Source organism: Cavia porcellus, unplaced genomic scaffold, assembly GCF_034190915.1.
Source record: "Cavia porcellus strain 051 isolate PalLab524CR breed Dunkin Hartley unplaced genomic scaffold, mCavPor4.1 scaffold_31, whole genome shotgun sequence".
NCBI lineage: Eukaryota > Metazoa > Chordata > Mammalia > Rodentia > Caviidae > Cavia > Cavia porcellus.
Genome location: NW_026947514.1, coordinates 635956 through 658081, shown reverse-complemented (window position 1 = coordinate 658081; position 22126 = coordinate 635956). Strand labels below are relative to the sequence as shown.

At 54.0% G+C, this 22126-nt stretch overlaps 1 protein-coding gene across 3 annotated transcripts; it reads right to left on the bottom strand.

Moving 5' to 3' along the window:
- Positions 1-4802: 4802 nt before the first annotated feature.
- Positions 4803-18427, bottom strand: Gpr132 (G protein-coupled receptor 132). 3 transcript variants are annotated; one of them, XM_063240797.1, is made up of 6 exons: positions 18278-18421; positions 17458-17499; positions 12027-12135; positions 11127-11286; positions 7985-8055; positions 4803-7900 (listed from the first exon to the last, which is right to left on the bottom strand). In XM_063240797.1, exons 4-6 carry the CDS (start codon positions 11167-11169, stop codon positions 6947-6949), a joined length of 1068 nt encoding a protein of 355 aa, XP_063096867.1. In that variant the 5' UTR covers positions 11170-11286; positions 12027-12135; positions 17458-17499; positions 18278-18421; the 3' UTR covers positions 4803-6946. The 3 variants fall into 3 exon arrangements, with proteins under 3 accessions (XP_063096867.1, XP_063096866.1, XP_013000436.1); XM_063240796.1 differs by having other exon boundaries at positions 4803-8055; positions 18278-18419; XM_013144982.2 differs by lacking the exon at positions 17458-17499 and having other exon boundaries at positions 4803-8055; positions 18278-18427.
- Between the last annotated feature and the right edge of the window lie 3699 nt (positions 18428-22126).

Sequence of the window (22126 nt, the reverse complement as noted above, 5' to 3'; positions counted from 1 at the left end):
TCAAGTGCATGCCATGCCTGAGTCACAAGTCTGGAAAATTTTCCAGTTTAGACACAGCATAACCTTGATACTGAAGCATGGAAAGGGTAAAATCTACAGGCTGTTTTCTTCTGAGCATACAGTGCTTCAGGATTGCAAACCAATGATCAGTTAGACCTGAGGTAGTGTAGAAGAGCTCTCTTGCAATCAAGTTGGGCTTCCTCCAGGAATGTCAACTTTCTTTAGCATTCCAAAATCAGCACACTTCGTTACAGTAGGAAAAATGGGAATCTCAGTAAGTGTAGAAAACACAGCTGATAAAAGTTCAACCTGCTGGACATGGCAGCACATGCCTGTAATTCCAGCACCAAGAAGGCTGAGGCAGGAGGATCACCTCAAGTGGAAGCCAGCCTGGGCTAGGTAGTGAGACCCATCTCAACAAAAACAAGTCAGCCAAGGCAGAGGCACAAGGGGTAGGACCTAGGACACCCCAGTGAGCTTCCAGTGATCCTTTTCTGGTAGAGTCTCAGCAAAGGAGACTGCAGACTAGCTGTAGTCTAGCCCTTCTAGAGGTCGGGCTGAGGGTGCATGGCCCAGTTGCCCAGTGCCACCCCCCCCAACACCTTATGGAGCAGTCTAGTGTGGCTCCCAGGCTGAGGCACTTGGATTAGACACCTCCTAGAACCTGAGGGCAAATAACCCAGCCTCTCCTCCAGCAAAGTTATATTCTTTACTACACAAGGGATTCCCTTCACCTGAATAGTGTGCTTACAAAAGCCAAGAGGAAATAATGAGTGGAGAAATGGTGAAAATAGGAGGAAGAAAGAGACCAAGAGACCCATATCACTGCACCATGCAGCATTGTGCAAGCATGGCTGGTGCAAGAAGGTAAGAAAGAAAAATCGTAAGAACTGGAAAAGAAACTACTGAAAGCATCACCAATCTCAGAAGATAAGATCTGATTGCAGGAGACCCTCAAGAATTTCTAGGTAGATGTTTCAAATTAATGAATTGGCATGGTCCTCAGATACACAGTACTACAGGACAATCAGTTATGTTTCTTATATAAAAGTAACAAATCTGGCCACATATAATGGTACATGCCTGTAATCCCAGAAATCAAGAGGCTGAGGCAGTATGATTGCCCTGAGTTTGAGGCCAGCCTGGGATACATAGCGAGTTTAAAGCCAGCATAAACTGCATACCAGGACCCTGCCTCAGAAAAAAATAATAAAAGATACTGGCTAAGAGTCAGAAATTAGACCTCTGTCTGATAAGCCCTTAGAAAAAGCACAAGGCAGTGTTCTAGGCAGCTGAACCTGTCAGAAATTAATGGGAACTCCCCACCCATAGTCAGTGTGGGGGGATGAGACAGATCACAGTTGTGCCTGGAGGCAGATCCAAAGAAAGCTGGCCTGGGGCTTCATGGTAGAGGCACAGTAGCTAGACACAAGCCTCCCCAGAGCTAGAGCAGCTTGAGATTGTGCTGTGATTAGCACCACCGCTCCAGTGGCCCAGCTAGGGCATCAGACGCCCAGGTGGGTGGCCACAACATCCAGACACATACTCATCCCTTTCCAGGAAAACCTTTGTCCTAAACTTAGTGATGCTCGCCATGTACATTGCTGTGGGCCTCATTTCCCTATTGGATCAATAATATTAGCTACTTGTAATCCTACTGATTGATTGTAGTTTGAGGCATACCCTCAAAGCGCATCCTGATTCTGCTGTATAAAATACCCTTGGAGAAAGCCTCTGAGACAACCCGATTTCTAGACCCCTTCTGTCTCTCACGGGGTCCGGCTCTGTCTCTACATCCCTCCCTCCTACTATCTCTTCTCACCAGGTAGCAAGCTGGCCTTAAACTCCCAATTATTCTGCCTCAATCCTCCAAATGCTGGAGTTACAGGCATGCACCACCACATCTGGATGAGTCGCATCCTCCATAGAGGAAAGTGTGCCAGACACAGTGGCACATACTTGTAGTTCTGGCTGCTTATAGGCTGAGCAGGAAAACTGCTTGGGGCCAGGTACACAGGGCTAGCCTGAGCAACACAGCAAGATTCATCTCCAAAAGAAAGCAAAGGCACTTGGTTTCTCAGCCTCACAGGGCCCAGCCCATGTGCATGACTCTCTTGACTTTGGGGCAAGAGGCTGGCTCTTCTATTCACTGTGCCTACCCAGGGCAGGGCTGAGGGGCCGGCAGCCCTGTGGCCAGGTGCAGGCTCTGGCCTCTCATCTCCAGTCTCCCAGGTGCAGGTCTGGCCTTTCATCTCCAGGCTCCCAGCCCTGTCCCCGTCCGTAGCTGTGGGGAACAGAACTCAGCCCTGGCTCCTCTGTGGGGCTCCCATCGTAGGCCTTGTTCGATGCTTGGATGGACCCTGGTCCCCAGATGCTGGCCTCACATTTCCTATCTGGTTTCTTAAGAGCCCCAGGAACCTTCCTGCTGGTGCCAGCTCGTCCAGGGCATGGAAGCCCTCACCTACGCATGGTCCAGTCCTGGTGGCAGACACAGGTACGCCAAAGATGCCATGACAGCCCTTCCTCCAGCATAACCATGGTCTAGTGGGCAAGATACTGCATGACCACACAGCTGCCAGCCTGGCCCCCACCTGCTCCCGGGGCCTTGGACCAGAATGGACGGAGAGCAGCTGTTGTGTGCATAGCCAGGGCTTCTGGAAAGTGGTGCCAGGGCCATGAGGGTTCTGCTCTGCCCTTTGTTAGAAAACTAACAAAGCCAGTATGAGGAGGAATGCTGTACAGAGACCCAGGAAAGATGTCACTGAGACGGGACAGCGGCAGGCCTCCAACAGACCATGGTTCTGTGGCAGCTTCCTGACAATCCATTTGCTTGCACAGTGTATGAGGTGTATGAATCCTAGGCACTTAAGTCTACAGTTTCTCCTCCAAGGAGCAAGAAGAAAGTTAATTGAGGAAGAGACAGTGAATCTCCGGTAGTAAACTGTCACCAGTGGGGAGGGGAAGGGAATACCCAGGACCTCGCTGTGCTGTTCACCACTTCTCTGTAAATGGGAAATATTCTAGGACAAAAGCATCTCTGAACTTGTAGAAGTAGAGACCTGAGTAGGGAGGGTGAGCCAGGAGGGGTGGGAGAAGGGAGGCTGGGAGCCGGGACGGAAGTGCAGGCAGATGGGAGGAGAGGGCTGTGTTCTGCAGCACAGTCGGTGTCGTGGGTCCACAGAAACCACCTACATATTCTGTGCAGAGTCAGTGAGGCACTCAGAGGCTCCAAGCAGAATGCATCCAGTTCTCACAGCCTATCCCACACATATGTGCAACTGTGATGTGTCAGTTAACAATACATTTTAAATAGTCCCCAAATGTGCACATGCACAGAGCAGTGCAGTACCCACAAGCAAGAAGTGTCCAGGGAGGGTCCGGAGGGCTGCGCCACTGGAGGAGAGGGACCAGGGTCCCCGTGGATCCTCCACCTCTGGCTGCTGCAGGGCTGGGACCCCTGGCAGCCACAGGGCCTATTCCACACAAAAGCTAAAGCCTACCAGTGGCCCCAGGGCTACTGCTGGGGACAGAGAGACTTTTTCTTAATACCCCTACATCTGCTCACAGTCCTCCTGTGAGGAAGCTGACATCACCATTCTGCTTTATTCCAAGCCCCACTGTGGGCCTCAAACATAGGCGATAACCAGGCAGCCAGGCTGTTTCCCCTCTGTGGAACCAACCTGCTGGGTCCAGCTCTGCCTATGAGCGGCACTCAGTGAGCGCCCCCTCTGCACACACCGTCAGCATGGCACCTTTCATCCTGGCAGGGGGACGTGGTCCTCCAGAGAGTGCAAACCCTGGGTCCCAACAAAACTCTCCAGCCCACTTCCCTGGGCCATGTGGCTTCCACCTGAGGAGTGAGGGGAAGGAAGAAGCGGTAAGGAGAGGAGAGGTGGCAAGGAAAGGGAGGAAGGGAGGGCGGGGAGGGGCCAGGTAGACGGCTGGGGTCAGACAACAGCAGGTGGAAGGGCGGAGCATGACAGGCTTGTGGTCAGTGAAAGTTCGGACCCCAGAATAAAATCCAAGGAAGCAAGAAATTTAGAAGTTGGGAGCAAAGGCTTTATTTTAGGCCAGGCCTGGCGACGCAGCCTCCGGTAGCCAATATGGAAGACTGCGCACCTAACAGCTAAAGGGCAGGATTTTTATCTTGTAAAACCGCAAACAGCTGCTGGTCTCACAATGCAAGGAGGGGGACGGGTTTGTGGTGCACTGCAGAACAGGAACACAGGGATTATATTTCTTGGAAAGAGCAAGGGTAAGGGTTCAGGTAAAGGTTGGGCTAACAAGCAAGTTTAGATTAGGCAAACATCCTCTGGGGGAAGGCACATCCTGCAAACAAGCAAGTTACCCTGCAAACAAGTTTCCCTGCAAACAAGCAAGTTTCCCTGCAAACAAGCAAGTTTCCCTGCAAACAAGCAAGTTTAGATTAAGAAGACATCCTGTTCTGCTCTTAGAGTTACTTTTGATCTTTTTCTTGCCTCCGAAGAGACTTATGAGGGTTTTTTTTATATATATAGGTTATAGCAGTCAGGGCCGATGATAAAGCTGTGCCTTGATCACCACTGCGGGAAGGGAGCAGTGTGGCCAGCAAGGCAGGACAAAGGCAGCCACACTGGAACACCACAGGCCCTCGCCCCGCAGCACCTGCGCTGGAGTCTCGCCTGGGATCCTGCATGGTCCTGTCCTGGAGGCGGCCCCACTCCCACTCACTCTGTTGAGCATGACCTTCCTGCCAGCTGTGGATCTGTACAGGGCTCAAGAACCCTACAGTGCCATCCCGTTCCCCTGGGTCTCCCTGAGTGTCAGTTTTCTAATTTCTAATTTCATGGGCCGCACATCTTCACTCCTGAGTCCCAAGGCTCCCGCGGGAGGAGCCCCAGGTGGCCCTGCTGAGCCTCACAGCCACCTTCATTGTAACCCCTTCCTTCCTTCGGCCTGGTGACTCTTCTTGCCTCTCTGAAGCTGAGTGTGCTTGTAGCCCTGCACCTGAAACCAAAGCCTGCGTGACCAGGGCAGAGCCCAGTGCGAGAGGAAAGGGCGGTACTGCCACCCTGTGGCAGCCAGACGTCAACAAGTGGAATTCGCACAGTCTCTGCCTGAAGTGTCCCAGTGGTTGGATCACCACAGGCCTGCACCAGACATCCCTGGAGAAGACACAGGGTGGCGCCCTCAAGCTAGGGAACCCCAGGTCCACTCTGCTCCAGAGAACAGTCTTGGGGTTTCCTTGGGTTTTCCTCTGTCTGGTTCCTGACCGCCAAGTCTCTCTCAGCTGCACAGATATTTTCTGGAATCCTTTCTGTTCTCTTCACAAGAACAGGTGGTTCTTACTTTAAATGAAATAAATGTTAGGTTCCCTATATACAGCCCTCACCCCCACCCATGCAGTTTCTGGTCCTCATGTTTATGGAGGGAAGGAGCAGGCCCCAAGGGACGAGGACCCACAGGATCTCCTGGTCACACAGTCCTTCCCGCTGGGAGATGCCAGGAACAAGGGGAGATCTAGTGGTGGCTCAGGCCACGTGAGGACCCTCAGGCTACAAGCAGACCTTCATTCTTGGGCTGTCAGGGGGCACTGGCCCCAGGTCAGTTCTCCACCTCTGCCTCCCAGCACTGGATGCAAGAGGCTGCGTGGCACCCTGGGCCTGTGTGTCTTCGCCCGGTGGAAGGCTCTGGGTCCTCACCTCCAGCTGCACCTGCCCTCTGGGGACCACGCTAAATCAACATCAACCCAGTCACACCATGCATGAAGCCCCTCCCATCAGCAGTGTCCCCATCCCTGGACCACGGGACCACTGGGCACAGCATGTGGCCTTGAGACAGAAGAGAAAGGCCTGTATAAGGCCCAGTGTCCCCAAGCCACAGAGGACCTGGTCCACTGAGCAGGGAGAAGCTGGAGACTCCTGTCCTGAGCCCTGGGGCTAGTCCTGCCCACCCTTGTCTGGGGCTTCAGGCCTCAGGAATGTGGCGGAGGGGAGGGTACTTTATCACCAATGACCAGATTGTGACATTGGTCATAAGAGCCCCAGGGTGTCTACCCTGTGAAACAGGAAATCCCCGGCCTGCCCCTCGCTCTTCCCAATCCCAAACAGTCCAGACAGTGCAGTGAGACCCACAGCTCCTACTCCCCTTCCAGGCAAGGCCCCTAGCACCCTAGGAAAGCATCTCCCTGTGAACCAAGACTGTAGTACTATGCTGTACAGGAAAGCGAGGCACATGCATACTTTGCTTTTATCTTTGAACACACTTTCCCAATATACATTTGTTGACATCTCTTACTATGAAGAGCAGCAGGCCACAGAGCTGCCTTACAGACCTGAGGCTCAACTCAGCTTCCCCAGGTCTCACTCTGGGCAGGGCCAGGCCCTCCAGCCAGCCGGGAGGAGCACCTGGCAGAGGACTGGTGGACCCCATTTTCCAGATGGGGAGACAGAGGCACCCAGCTGACCTAACCTAGATAAGGCTCACTGGGGCTAGGCCTGGATCTGACGCTGGGCCAAGAGGCCTCCCTCTTGCCTACCCTTGGTGAGGGCTGGGGGCTGAGCATGCAGTCACCTGCTTGCTTCTAAGTTGCACTGTCTGTCCCGAGACCCAGCCCAGGTTCCTGCAGCAGTGAAGCAGATGTTGGGGTGGCTCTGCGTTCCCCTGCCTCTGGGCAGCTGCAGCCCATCACACCCTGCAGGGGTGGGAGCAGCCCCCTTCCTTCCCACTCATAGCTCCTGGCAGGGCCACAGTGCCCAGGCATGGGGACAGTGCCCATGACCCTGCCTCTCTCTGAGGAAGAATCACAGAAGCCCCAGGACACATAACAGTCACCCAGAAACTCCTGCCAAAGGCACAGAAAGTGACGTCATTAACTGAGCTCTGCTGGTGGCCCAAGGCAGACGGGTGCCAGCCAAGGAAGCTAGTCAGAACATGTTGGCAGATCAAGGGGGGGGGTCCCTGCCTGTCAGAGGCCCTCGGTTGGGATTTCCAGGGTACACAGGGAGCCCCACTCGGTGGGCTGTGGCCCTGTGGGGGTGCTGGGTGTGGGGAACGTGTGACTACGGGAGAGCGCCATGGGCGACTGTGTCTCCTCTGAATCCTTCCACTGTGTGAGCCTGGTGTCCTCCATCTTCGTGGACCACTTTTTCCAGCCCCGGTGGAGTCTGGTCACTTCCTGCTGGGAATGGTCTGTGGCCAGCACATAGATGATAGGGTCAGCCACACTGTTAACCGTGGACAGGCACAGAAATACCACAGAGGGTGTGTACATTCTGGCTTCGAAGGCACACACAGCGTTCTTGTCCCCTCTGTAGTAGGAGAAGGCCACAGCTTTGACAAGCAGCACCACGTGGTAGGGGGCAAAGCAGACCAGGAAGATGACAACGACTGCGATTGCAGTGTGCTTCACCTTGGCCTTCTGCACTGCGGTCAGGCCCTGGCTCAGCGCAGTGCTGCGGAAGATGCGGTGGTTGGTGAAGGCGATGATGCAGAGCGGAAGCGCAAAGCCCACCGTGAAGCGCGCGTAGTGGTAGCTGGCGATGCGGCTGTCCATCGACAGAGGCTCGAAGCAGGTACCATTCACGAGATCCATGCGGAACACCTGGCAGTACACAAGCGCAACTAGGACGGTGATGCTGGCGGAGATCAGCACAGCCGTCTTCTGCTGGCGGTGGCCCCGGCTTTCCAGCGGGTACACCACAGCTGCGAAGCGGTCGCAGGAGATGCAGCAGAGCAGGAGGATGCTGATGTAGATGTTGCAGAAGAAGATGTAGGCAGTCGCCCTGCAGGCATACAGGCCCAGGGTCCATTGGTGCTGGTTCCTGATGTAGATGATCCAGAGTGGCAGCGTGCTGATGTAGAGCAGCTCACAGAACGCCAGGCAGAACAGGTAGACGGCCAGCACATTGCCCTGCAGGGCCTGCAGCAGCGTCAGACAGGCCGTCAGGCAGTTGGCAGGCAGCCCCAGTGCACACACCGCGCTGTACACCACCAGCAGTGTTACCTTGCTGTCACTGAAGGACGCATTGCAGAACTCCCCGGCGGGGTCCCGGGCCGTCACCAGGGTAGTGTTTCCTGAGGGACAAAAGAAAGAGAGGATGGGAGTCCTAGGGGAGGAACAGGTCCCTGGTACCCGTCAGGAGCACAGCATGGTGAGCACAAGGGTTCCACATTGCCCCAGCATCTACTTTGGGCTCAGGTCTGACTTTCCTGGACCTGAAGCAGCCTGCGGTCAATCCTGGACATAGCTTGAAGTCCCTATCTCATCCCAAGGGTCAAGCTGGGGCCAGAGCAGAGGACTTAGGGGCATCTCTGCCTGCCAGACTTCCTCTACCCAGGCCATGCAGCCCAAGGACTTAAGTGACACTGTCCCTACGTATACGTATACGTCTATGCTGCACAGCATAGACGGTGTGGCTGTCTGCCCTCGCCTCCTCGAGCCTGTTTCCCACCTGTGCTCGTTCCTTGGCTCAGGCCTGGCTGGCCCAGTCCTGGTCCCCATCCCAGTCCTGACTTCAGGTGGCTGAGGGACAAGTTCACATCGGTGCTACTGAAGGCTATAGTTATTCGCTGTCGTCACCTTGGGGAACAGATGCCATTTCCTATCATGTTTGTTTTTCTTTTTTTTTTTTTTTTTTTTTTTTTGGTACCAGGCATGGAACTCACGACCTCGCACCTGCCAGGCAGGCACTTACACCGCTGAGCTAAATCCCCAGCCCCCATCCTATCATGTTTCTAGGGAAAAGTTTCTTTTCGCTAATAATAATCAGTTAACTTTACTATTATTTGGCATATTTTTTTCTATTTTTTCACTTTCAATTCATTTGAACCCTTTTTGTTGTTACTTTGCGAGTACCCCACACACCGGATGGAATCCAGGGCCTTCAGGTCCCCAGTTCTTTTATTTATTTTTTATTTTGAAATAGGTTATCACTAAAGTCACTGAGTTGCCCAGGCTGGACTTGAACTTTCAGGCCTCTTGCTTCAGCCTCCGAATTCCAGGCTTGTGGGTTGGATTTCCACTTCTTGTGTTCCCTTTCTGTTTTCTGTCTGTTATAGGCTGAAAAGAGACACTGGGGTCCTGCCCACCCTTCTTCAGAGGGCGAACTGACTTGGAAGAGGAGCTTTTACTAGTGGTTCCCCAACAGTGAGGTCTGGGGGTGGTGACACGGGTCCTTACACAAGGGGAAATTGGGACCAATCTACACAGGAGGGGAGGGGCAGAGCAGGTTCCCCTGCCACCTGAGGCATCCACACCACAGACTCCTGGGTGATGCCAACCTCCCCCACTGAGGACAGCTGGTCTGTGGTCCTCCCTGCCCCACTCGGCAGCCCTGGCTGATTCACCTTGCAGTCCCTCAACGGCTTGGGATTTATTCTTCCTCCCTTTTATCGCCTAGAGACGACCCTGGAGATGGAAACACATGTTCAGAGCCCTCCGAAGCTGTCCCAGCCTCATGCCTCTTGCTGCACAGGACCCTGCACTCCAGGTTATTAATGTCCCTTGGTTTCATTGTATCTTCTGTGTGTCTTCTGCTCTGATTGTGAGGAAAAACCCCCAATACCATAATCCCTTGCACATGTGCAGCTCAGGGGTGCTGAGGTTTCCACCCAGCGGGGAGATGGTGCCCTGAGATTTCCTCAATGGCTGGGCCATCCTCTGGCCTGTTTGCTCTATGACTGATTCCTCTATGTCTCCGTCCCTTCAGGCTGCTTATAAGAAACGCAAGTGTTTCTCTCTGCTCTAGAGGTCAGCAGTCCAAGTACCAGGCTGGCAGAGCCCATGTCAGGTGAGAACCATTTCCTGCCCATGGCAGAGGCATCTCACTGTGTCCTCTGGCCGGGAAGGCTATAGGCAGCTCTCTGGGGACTCTTTCTGTGGGTGCTAATCCTATCTGCTCCCAAGGCCACTCTTCCAGCCTCAACATACTCATGGGGGATACAGACATCCAGCCTTTAAAATTCTATTTTTCACACAGCACCTGCCTGGCAAGTGCAAGGTCCTGAGTTCAATTCCCTGTGCCAAAAACAAAAACAATATTCTGTTCTTCATTTTCAGTCCATTATGATTGTTTTCTTCTGCTTGCTTGTTTTTGAGGTGCTGGGGAACACATGCTAGGCCAATGTTCTACTATGGAGCATAATGTATAACATTCAGCAAAGACACCCTTGGAATCTAGGGTCTGAGGCCTCAGGACCCAAGAGACCTCACAGAACCATGTCTTTCTCACTTTGCCCAGGGCTGCTGGGAAGCTCAGAGCTATAGCCCTCAACCACCTCTTCTGACACAGTGACCACTATTCATGCCCTGAAGCAGGCTGCAGGGTCTTGGAGACACCACCGTCTCATGGCCTCAGATAATGCTGTCCCTGGACCTCTTGGATTCAGGGTCTGTTACCCACATGGCCTCTCCACATGGACATTCAGCTAGCTAGGGAAACACTATGCATCCCACAGGCTGGCATGGCCTTCCAGGGCCTGGCCAGCACCCTGGAGTCTCACCACCCATGCTGGCAGTGACTGGCCCCTTTAGCAGAATTGAACAAACCAGACATCAGCAGAGAAACTGCTGCTCTGCATCTCTGCAGAAGGTGCCACATGAAGGAACCAGAAAACCTGTCCAGGAGTGATGGGTCCGATTCCCCTCCAGGCCACTCGCTTGGTTTCTCTCACTTTTCTCTAGAAGAATGAACACGAAGTGTTTATCCTGTTTCCAGGCGTGCAGATCTGGAGCACCAAGCACACTCACAGGGACATGCAATGGTTCCAGTCACCCATCTCCAGACTCCTCAGCCTGCAAGGCCAAACGTCTGTCTTCAGCAGCACTAGCTCCTGTCCCCTCCCTGGACCCCTCACCCCCATTCGTCCTCCTGCCTGTGGATCTGAATCCCCAGAGCCCCATGTGAGTGACCATCTGGTGTCTCTTTTTGTGCCTGGCTTATTTCACTCATTTCAGGATCCTCCAGCCTCCTCGTCACCATGACATGTGTCCCATTGCTAAAACACAGTCTCTAACACCCGCAGGTTAAAGTGGCTCCTATAGTCAGCTTCCCATCCATGGTCAGCTGGCTCTGATCCAAGCAGAGGACCTTCAAGGCCCAGTGGTGTCCATGTGCTCCACAGAGCGACTCTGGTCCCCTCCTTACCTCCAGTATTCATTGCAGGGTTCTGGGTGGGGGTGTGGCCCATGCCACCTGCTCAGACCACACAGCCTTCACTGGGCACCACACCCCACTGCTGAGGTCCTTGAGGGGTTGGCCACAGCCCTCATTCCACCTCCTTCCTACAGGTGACACAGGGACAGGCCTAGGAGAAGGGAAAGGGTAAAAACCAGAATCTCACTGTTAGTGGGAGCCTCACAGCCCTCCCACATCCCGGGGTGGCCAGCAGGGGATTTGTGGGATATGTGGACAGTCCCACCTGGTCATTCTCCCAGGAAGAGGACATGAAAACCAGAACTGTTCAAAAGAAGTGTGAAGAGGATACTTTCCAATTTCTCAATGAATCACCTCTGGATTTAGTTTTTATTTTGAAAATCTATCATTGCTGAAAGGATTTTGCCCCAGTTGGGACACTGTAGCTGGTAAAGCTTTGGAGGTGGAACCAAGAGGCTCTATCTTGAGGTCATCTTCCCCGCCCCTAGGAATTTACCTGTGGTGCGAAATGAATATCAGTGGGCTACCTGTGCACACTAATGCCCCTTAGGCACCACCCCAAACCTAAGCTACATGTGTGCCCCCACACCACGTGTCTGGCGGAGAGAATGCCAGCCCCCCGGAGACAATGCCAGACCCCGGAGGGTGGGGGGGTCTCTCCCCACATTCTTAAAATAAAGGTCATTTATATTTCATACTTCTTATCTTTTCAGCCACGCCAAAATCCTATCAGATGGTTCCCTACTGTGCTGAAAAATTCTATAATTTGCATGTGAATTTTTGAATTATGAGACCAAGCTATGGGACAAAGTGAATCTTTTGTTCTTTTTCAGTGTTAGAAAGATTCCCTGGGCCCTCATAAATGCTAACAAGCCTGGGAGGCCCTCTCACCTGACATAACTGCTGCAGGTTCAGTCTCAGGGCTGCTCCAAAGCAAGCTTCCTCATGCATGTCATGCATCGGGCAGCCCAGTAGGGACACCCTGACTGATCAGAGTAACCTGCGGAAACACAGTGGTGATTACTTTGGGAAAATCAGATAAAGTCACATGAAGTAATTAATTCAACCAGATGGCCAGAGAACATTTATGGTGTACTAAATCCTCCTGTGGGGACAACGGGGCCCAAACCACACATGGCAGAGACAGCCTCTCCACCCGACTGTGCTCAGAGAACTGGCCATCCACATGTCGAAGACTGAACCTAGACCCATGTCTCCCAGCATGCACCAGATCTAAATCAAAATGGATCAAAGATCTAAATATTAGAGCATTTTGTATGCTGGAAGAAAAAGCTCTTGAAGGTATAGGTCTAGGCAAAGACTTTCGGGCAGAACCTCAGTTGCACAAGAAATAACATCAAGAATCAACACATGGGAGCATATTAAATTAAATGCCTGTAATCCCAGCACTCAGGAGGTTGAGGCTGGAGGATCACTGCAAATTTGAGGCTATGTAGTGAGTTCAAGCCCAGCCTGAACTAGATAGCCTGTCTCAAACAAACAAACAAACAAACAAACAAACAAACAGCTTCTGCACAGCAAAGGAAACAGCCAATAGAAGGAAGAGCCAACCTATAGAATGGGAAAAATTTTTGCCAGCTATTTCTCAGACAAAGGACTATATCTAGACTTTATAAAGAACTCAAAGTCAGATCCTGCCGAAACAAAAGGTCCAATCAAAAATAGGGTAGTAATAAAAAAATTAAATTAAATTAAAAAATAAAAAATCCTGTCAAGAAAAAATATTTCTAAATTGCCCCACCAAAAATAAAAGGAAAAGGATCATTAAATGAATAGATACTTCTTAGGAGAAGAAGTACAAATGGCAAATACTTAAAAGTGTTCAGTGTCTCGGGGCTGGGGATTTAGCTCAGCGGCTAAAGCACCTGCCTTGTGAGCAGGCTGTTGTGAGTTCGATTCCCGGTACCGACTAAAAAAAAAAAGTGTTCAGTGTCTCTTAGGGAAATGCAAGTTAAGGCCACCAAGATCCCATCTTGTTCCAGAAAGAATGGTTATCACCAGGTAATCAAATAGTAACAAATGCTGGAGGGGCTGTGGGGCTGAAGGAGACCTCCTACACCGTGGTGAGAATATAAACTAGCATATCCACTACCGAAGTCAGTAGGGAGAATTCTCACAAAACTAAAATTAAAAATTCTATTTAATCAAGATATTCCCCTCCAGGTATCTTCCTGAAAGAGCTGCAAACATTGTATTACGGTGACCCATGCATCCCAGGATTACAGCAGCAGGACTCCTCATATCAAAATCTTGGAGTGGCTTTTAGGTTTGTCAACAGAAGAATGAAGAAACCATGACATTTAAACACAACGGAATGGGCCTGGTGGCTCTTGCCTGTAATTCCAGTACTCAGGAGGCCGAGGCAGGAGCATTGCTGGCTCAAGGCCAGTCTGAACTACAAAGTGAGCTCAAGGGCTGCCTGAACTGCATAGTGAGACTGTGTCTCAAAAACAACAACCATAAAATCCACAATTGAGTGCCACTCTGCCATAAAGAAGGATAAACTTGAGGTGGCAGGCAAACAGGTGTACCTTGGGATCATAATGTTAAATGAAATAAATCAGACACAATAGCTTAAAATATCACAGAATTTCTTTTCTGAGATATCCAAAATACAAATAAATTAAAAAGCAAAGTGAAAGACAGATAATAGGAAAAAGGGAGATAGATCTTTTGAAAAAGGGAAGGGGACCCAAACGGGGAGGGAGGCCGCAGACAGAGGAAGGGGGAGTGATGAATTGGACTGAGATATGTTACTAAGATGCACTACGCGGCTTCTAACTTCCCTAGCGAATCTAAGCACTGGTACTGCAAATGGGGACTAATAAGAAATGTGTTTTAAATATTTCACTGCGTGTGCTGGCCCTTTCCTCTAACCCTAACCCTGGGAAGGCTGAGGTGGGAGGATTGCTGTGAGTCTGAGGCCAGCCTGGGCTACAGACGGAGCTCAAGCCCAGCCTACATTACAAAGTGAGACCCTGTCTCAAGAAAAAAATCATCTTGTGGGGTACAATAGCAGATTCTTAATTTACAAAGAACTCCCACACATCAGCAAAAGAACCCAACGGAGGAAGTGATCTAAGCCAGCAAGCGTCAGAGCATAACCTGTGCCTGACAAACATTCGAAATGTTGCGTCACTGAGTAAAGCTGGGCGCAGGAAAGCCAGGAGCTTTAACAGGAAAATCCCCCTAAAACTCACAGAATGACTCAGTTCCCCACAGCCCGAGAAACACAGGCGAAAGCCGTGATCAGGGATCCGGCCTTCCACCCGCAGGTCGGCGACGCCAGGCCTACAGCCCCTGTGTGCGATCCCAGGGTCCAGGCCCGAGTCCCCAGATCTGCCTGGTGCTCCCGCCTTTCACTCGCCAGAGACCTCCCAGCACACATCCCGCCCCTGCACAAAGGGCCCCGGGAAGAGTCCACTAGCTTCCCCGCCTGTCCTTTCTTAAATGTCTCTAGACCCGAAATAACAGGAAGCCGAGATGTGTTCCTGAAATGACAGGAAGTTCACTGACTTTAGAAGAGCTTAAACCATCTACCAGTCCAATTATTTAAGTACAGGTTGACCAAAAGTTGCATTTATTTCTCTAACTTCCATAAAATGCCATAAGAGGAAATGGGCCGCTGCATCTTCCCTCCTGCGTGGTGGCCAGCCCATCCTCTGGCTGTAGGTTGCGCTTCTTTTCCTGCTTTTACTTGGCCTCTGAAGAGCCTGTTTCTTTTCTTACCTTTAATAAAATTTTTTTTTTTTTTTTTTTTTTTTTTTGTCGTTTTCATTTTTATCGGTACCGGGGACCGAACTCACGACTGCCTGCTTGCAAGGCAGGTGCTTATGCCGCTGAGCTAAATCCCCAGCCCCTTACCTTTAATAAAATTTGCCACAGTATATCACAGGAATGATAAAAATGGCAATTTCACCAAACTTGTTCTGTATGAGAATGGACTGTCTGAACGGATGCCTGCCTGAGCACAGCTGGATTGTCTGTGGAGCCAGGCGCCCAGGGACCTGGAGCAAACGGGTGAGTAGCTAAGTGACACCTTGCTGTGCCTTCAAAGTGAGCAGCTTTGGGGAGGCTGCGAGACGCTGCTCCCCGCCAGGCCCCTCTGGGCTTCTCCCATCTCAGGGCTGTGCCAAAATTGGCTGGGATGCAGTCCTGCCCCACCTGGCCTCAAGTTGGCCCCCAATGTGGCTTGGGGGGACACCGTGGGGTCCTCAGGACTCTCCCACTGGGAACTCTGGGTGGCACCCAGGGCCAAGGTCTGGGCTGACACAGGGCTCGCTGGCCACTCTTGAGACAGGAGTGCCAGGGTGGCAAGCGGTGGCCCTGCAGAGAGAGGGCCTCCAGCAAGGGCAGTGCTGGTTGCCTGGGGATGCCAGTGCTCCCCGGGATCCAGGTGCCACCCCCTGGGGGCCCTGCTTCCTTGCTGGGAGGGCCGGCTCTCTCAGACATGGCGAGCTGTCCTCCCCAGCAGGGACACGGGCAGGAAAGAGAGCAGCAATGACTGCAGGGCCTGGCAGCCCGAGCCTGCACACATCACACTCCAGGACAGAGCCGCTGGGCAGAGTAAAAATCACCCAGAGGCCCAGGAGGGCTTCTAGACACTCACTTACTTCCCTGTCCCTGCATGGACCCAGAGAGACCAGTCCAGAAGGAAGCTCCTGTCCCCTGCTGGGGTCATGCCACCTGTTCACAAGGGGGGTCCCTTGGCAAAAGCCAGAGGAAGTGAGACTCCAGTGGAAAGTGTGAACCGCTCCTGCCACCCTGAGGCCCCTTGCAGGGCCTGGCCAGAGGAGGGGCTATGGCCACCTGCTCAGCCCAGTCAAGCAGCATGGGCTTTGACCCCTTGATCTGGGGCCATCTCTGCTGACCACAGCAAAGGGGTCCACATGAGGACCACATGGGACAGCCTGGCTTTCCGCCACCTGGACATCAGATTCTCAGTGCTATGACCAGGCCCTCCTTGGCCTACACCCCAGGCACAGCTGCTGGGTCCTCATAGTGGGTTCCCACTCTGGGTCTGCCTGCAGCCCTGTCCAAAGGGCACATGGCTTTGGGTGGGCCCTAGTCCCAATTCCACAGCATGCCTTGCTCGTAATACCTGGCCCAGGGGTCCCTTCCCTGGCCACTCTGTGCAGCTGGATGCTTCCCTCTCAGGAAGGGGCTCTGCCGGGCAGGAGTAGGGCCAGCCAAGGCTTCCCTGGAGAGGTCTAGGCCAGGTGTCACCCTGATGACACACGAGGAGACTGTCTCCAGCTAACGCGTTCCATGTAGGCCTGAGGGCCGGCAAGCGGGGGGGGGGGGGGGGGGCACAAGTCGCAGGCTGCTGCGACCAAGCTCAGTCGTGAGGGCTCCCAGTCCCCTCACATTGAAGCAAGGCCCACCATCCTCGATGCCCGCAGTACCCACAAGGCTCTCAGGGCCCTGAGCTGTGATGCCTGCTGGGCTCTGGAGGCCTCACACAGGTCCCAGATTTGTGATCTATGGGAACTGCAGCCCCAGGGTAGCACGATCTCCCTGGTACATCAGTCCGGGGGCCAATGGCTGCCCTGGGTCCCCTTCCCACCCCAGGAACCATCCACACTTCACTTCCTCTGTCCCCCAGTGCTGTCCAGTGTCTTCAGACCACAGCTTCCCCACAGCCCACACAGCCCCTGTTCCCTGCACCTCTCTCTGCTACTTGGCCAGAGCCCTGCCCACACCTGCACACCCCACCGTGGCTCAGCCCACCTGTCCCCTCAGGCACACCTTGCAGGACTCAGTCCTGTCCGCCCCCCGGAGATCCCTCCTGAGCTCAGGGGCAACAACACATGTCTCACACGGCAGCACACTTCCCAATGGATTGCTAGTGAGGCCGCTTCACACCTGCCAGGCGACCGTGGTCCTGTCCCCACTCCCAAGTCTCTGTCATCCTCTCAGTTTGACAGAGACACTGGGAACAACCATTCAGCCCAGCCCTAGAGCATGCAGCGCAGGTCCACCAGCCTGGCAGAATGGGTGGAGGCCTGTGTGCCCAGCACTCTGCACACCATGAGGAGGACCATGAGCCCCGCCAGCCTTTCCGCCTGAGCAGCCCTGGAGGGAAGGAGCTGCAGGTCACCAACAAGCCACCTGGGATGCAGGAAGCAAGGCCAAGAAGCTGTCAGTATTTGTGCCTCCAGCTGGGGGGCACCACAGCCCTGGGGGCTCCCTAGGATGAGCCCAGGATTAAGCCTCACTTGGGCTTGGTGCCTTTACACCACCAGATCCCTGGGTGCTCGGTTCACCGGGTCCACACCCCAGCCTTCAGCCTGCACCTTACCTGGGCTGTCCCACGGCAGAACTGCGGGCCCTCCTTGCTTGCCTGCAGACAGGTTTCAGGAAGTCACAATGCGTGTACTCTGAAACTCCCCTAACCACAGAGCCTGGGAGTGGGGGTGGCCTGGGGCAGCGAGTAATCGCTCCTGACATCAGGGCCTCCTCACTTTCCTGGGGGCAGACAGCAGAAAGTGGCTCCAGACCAGCAGTCCCTGCTGGAAAACTGCCCAGCAGGGAGCCCAACCTTAGGCAAGGGACAGAGGCCAGGGGACACTAGGGGCAGGTGGCTTCATCTGAGGTGGTACCAAACCTGCCCCATGTGTCCCCAGTCCGACAAGGTGGCCACAGGACACCCCAGGAGGGGCCCCAGAAAGCCGGATCCACTTCTTCTGCAGTGGGGCCCCACACAGGGTCGGCCCAGAACATGGCCTGGCGGGTGCCACAGCCCTGCCTTCCCGCTCCCTTTCCTCGAGGGCAAAGGCGCTGGGGAGAATAGGCCAGCCTAGTATGAGGTCCCTGCCAGGGGGCTTCTCTGCACCAGCCCTCAGTCTCTAAGCGCTGCCTGGCCCTCGTGGGTCACTCCCTGTGGCTTTTTCAGCCCTGGGAGGGAACATCTTGGTCCAAATTCGGCCCAGGCTCTCTGCAGATGCCTGCTGGTAGCCCATATACCCACTGCTCGCATGATACCTGTGCCTGAGGGCTGGCTCTGGATTTCTGGGCTTTGAATTTTCCTCAACACCCCAAAGTATCTGGCCCAGCCCTGCCCTTCCCGGCTGGCCTGGGGGCTGGAGCCAGATCCACGACATCTCCAAGATCCCACGTACCTGGCACCATGTAGGGACAGTCCAGGGCTCTGATCCACACAGCTGCTGCCCGCTGTGTCCCAGGCCACATGGCTGGAGGCCCCACCCTGAGCAGCAGTCTCTAGAGTCTGTGGGTAGTGGTAGAGTCCCTAGAAAGCCAGTTTTTTGGGGCTTCAGACACCCGGAAACACCTGCCAGGGCCACAGCCTCAGCTTGGGTGCAACACTTCCTCTACTGGCCACTGACCCCACCCCACCCCTGCATCAGGCCGCTCCTTGAAGCACAGGTATTCAGGCAGAGGCACAGTGGACCTGGCCTGGGACTAAGCAGCCTGCTGGTGATGCTGGACGGTCCACTGCCTCTGCAGCCACAAAGCTGCACGCCTCAGTGACCTTGTCCTCTGTGCCTGCCAGCCCTGGCTTGGCAGCAAGAGCCTCCCCAAGCAGCTGGGTGAGCCTCACCTCCTCCACATCACGTGGACCTGTTTCTTCCCTCTCGAGGTTTGTGGACTTTTATTTCATGTGGTCAAATCAACACATCATAAAAAGAACGTTCCTAAGTGCACAGATCTAACACCATCACTCTCTGTGTGGCTGTTGTGCCACCCACCCACGGGACATTTGTTCACCTAGCGAAATAGGAACTCCTCACCCACTAGTACCACCTCCGCATGGCCCTGCCATATTGCCCTCTGGCTCTAGACTTTGTCACAGGAGCCTCACATGCTACTGACTTTTTTGCTGGTTTCACAGAGCACAGTGCCCTGAGGTCTTCTGCGCTGCATCTGAATTTCGTCCTTTTCAGAGCTACACAGTGTTCCACTGTGCAGAGTGTCCACTGGTTTGCGTGGCATCCTGGGTGGACACTCACGTGACCACCACTTCCTGGCCACTGTGTACAGGATGTCCTAGATTTTGCATCCTCGGTGTGCTCTGCCAGCCGCTGTTCTTGACAGTGGTCCAGCTGTCCCCCATGCCCGTGTGGCTGACAGTGTGGTCTGTCCTCTTGGGCTTGTTTCTTGTGATAACTGCCTATCCACCTCACCAGGTGAGCTCGTCTGTTACAGAGACACCTGGTCCCAGCGGTGGGCAGTGACTGCCCTTAGAAATATTTCGATGGCCTCTGGGACTCTCTGGCAGCCTGGCCTGTCCCAGTCCTAGTCCCCACCTCTCCCACATGCCCACATGGGGACACGGAGGGGAAAGCCAGGTTTTTGGGGATTTCCACTGGATGCTCCTGGAACACCTCAGAGAACACAAGGTCCCCAGGTTCCAGCCAGGGACATTTGAGAACAGAGAGGGGGAGGAGAGGGGCTTTTGAGATGCATCAGCCCTGGAATTTGCCAACTCTAGCAGTCCTCTGCCCAGGGCATACCCAAGGGGACTCTTGTCCCAGTCTCCTGAGTCCCTGGCAGATGCCTGGACTCCGGGCCTCAGCAGCCTGGCTTCATTAGGGGGTCTGGGCCCTGCCACCCCTCAGAACAGGGGTCCCGGAGGGTCCCACAGAGCTGCAGGCCTGTCCCTCCACCCCGTGCGTTTCTCCATCCCCAGTGCTCCCCTGAAGGGTGTGGTGGTCACTGGGTACCCAGGCATCCTCTGAGGGCAGGGCCTGGCTGGATCCCGGGTTCCCTGCCCTGAGTGCCCCGAGCAGCTTGCCCATGCAGCCCCCAGCCTCTCGGACCCTAGCATCACTCTTCTCTGCCTCCTGCTCTTGCACCATCTCCAAAGCTCCAGCTGCCCCCCCTCCCCCCGCTCCCCACTCTCAGCGGCTCAGAAATGGCTTTCCTGCTTTTTATTTTTGTTTTGTTTTGTTTTGGGATACTGAACCCAGGGCCTTCACACTGGGCTACATCCCCAGCCCATGTTTATTTTTTCTTTTGAGACAGGATCTCCCTAAATCACTAAGTTACCTGAACTGGGTTTAAACTTGTGATTCTCCTGCTTCAGCCTCCAAGTGCTATGATTACACCACCAAGCCCCACAGGAACTGTTTTTATCTTAAGGGTCCCCTGAGACAGGAAAAGCCCCAGAGACTAGGGCTACCCCAGGCCTCAGGGTGTGGGGGCAGGAACAGGGACAGGCAACTGTCTGTCTCCAGCCTCTGTCTGATGAATCAGCCTGGGCCACAGGGAAATGCAGAAGTGCAACCGAAAGGGGTCCTACCTCTGCCTCCCTTGAAGGCCCCACCCCAGCTCTGGAGAGAGCACAGAACAGGATTGTGAGGCTCGAACCCTGCTCCGCCCCTGTGGCAGCCCAAGAAAGCTTCATGTGGCTCTGTGTGTGCTCCATCGAGGGCCTGTCCAAGGCCTGGAGCAGGCGAGAATTAGACATTGAATTTTTTCAAACTGGGCATGACTGTGTACACCTACTATCCCAGCACTCTGAGAAGCTGAGGCAGGAGGATCACAAGTTCAAGCCCAGCCTGGGCAATTCAGTAACTTACTGAGACTTTCCCAAAATGTAAAATAAATAAAAATGACGGGGGAGGTAGCCCAGTTCGAAAGCCTTGAGATCAATCCCCAGCACCACAAAAACAAAAGAAAGGAGAGGAGGAAAGAAGAGAAAGGGAAGGGAGGGGAAGGGAAGGGGAGGGGAGGGGAGGGAAGGGGAGGGGAGGGGAGGGGAGGGAAGTAAAAAAGAAGAAAATGGGAATTTCCCTCCCAGAGGTAGGAGTGGCCACATCTTCTTACCCAGCAGGCCAGGCCCTCCTGCTCTGGGGACCCTAGACACTACTCTTGCCCTCACCTGGGAGCACAGCCACCTGGAGGACCTCACCAAATGGGGAGCTCCCTGCTGGCCCCATCTGCCCAGCCCTGGGCATTCCAATCATACAGCTCCACACTGGCAGTGAGATCAAGCAGCAGTGGGTACAGAGCTCCCCACAGACTCAGGACAATGTGGCCTCCCCAGCGCTCTGCCTCTGCTGTCAAAAAATGATGTGGGTGGGGGACCTAGGAAATGCCACTCAGCTCTTCTCCTATGCCATCTGGCCCTTGACACAGTCCCAGACACTGTGGGGAGACACTGCCCACATGGAAAAGCACCCACTGACGTGGAGCACCCACGCACCGGGTCACCCATTTCCCCTACAGGCTGTCAGAGTATAGCCACCTTAGCTTCTGGAGTCACAGAGCAACCACTGTGAGGCCCCATGCTGCTGTTTAGAGGACCCCCTCCAAGCAGCTCCCCGGAGCAGGGTATAACCTGAGGGAGATCTTCCCTAGGGGACCCGCAGTCCAAGGAGGGCTCTCACACTTGTAGGCACAGGAGAAACCACAGGGAAGTTATGTGCAGGCCACACCCCATCCGGTAGAGGCAGGGAATTGGGGGGCAGGGGCTGATGCCCACCCAGAACACGACTGAGAAGGGAGCTCCTCCCACCCAAGAAGCTAGCTCCACATGTACCCAAAGGCCCGGCTGGGAGGCTTCCTTCAGGTGGAAGGTCAGCCCCGGGCCCCATCACACCTTCCACCTCCGGTCCGCCTGCAGCACACACCACTTCCTTCCCTCCACAGGACCACACCTGCTATGCTGCACATACACAGGCATGCACACGCAGGCACAGGTGTGCACATGCACACTCACAGACATGCTCCATCTCGACCCTGGCTAGCCCTGCTCCCTCTGGACCAGGGGGCAGGGGCCCTCCCAAGGAAACCTCAGATCTTGGATTATGGGTAGGGCAGCACTGACCTCTGCCCTCCCCTAAGACTTCACCTCAAAAGAGCTCCTTCCAGCCCTATGTGTTTTCCTGCAAAGACTGAGATAGTACTTCGATCGGTTTGTCCTTATGGGGCTATCAGAACTGTTCACTTGTCCTGGTCACATTTTTCTAGTAATTAGTCCATTGCATTTATATTTCAGAGACAGT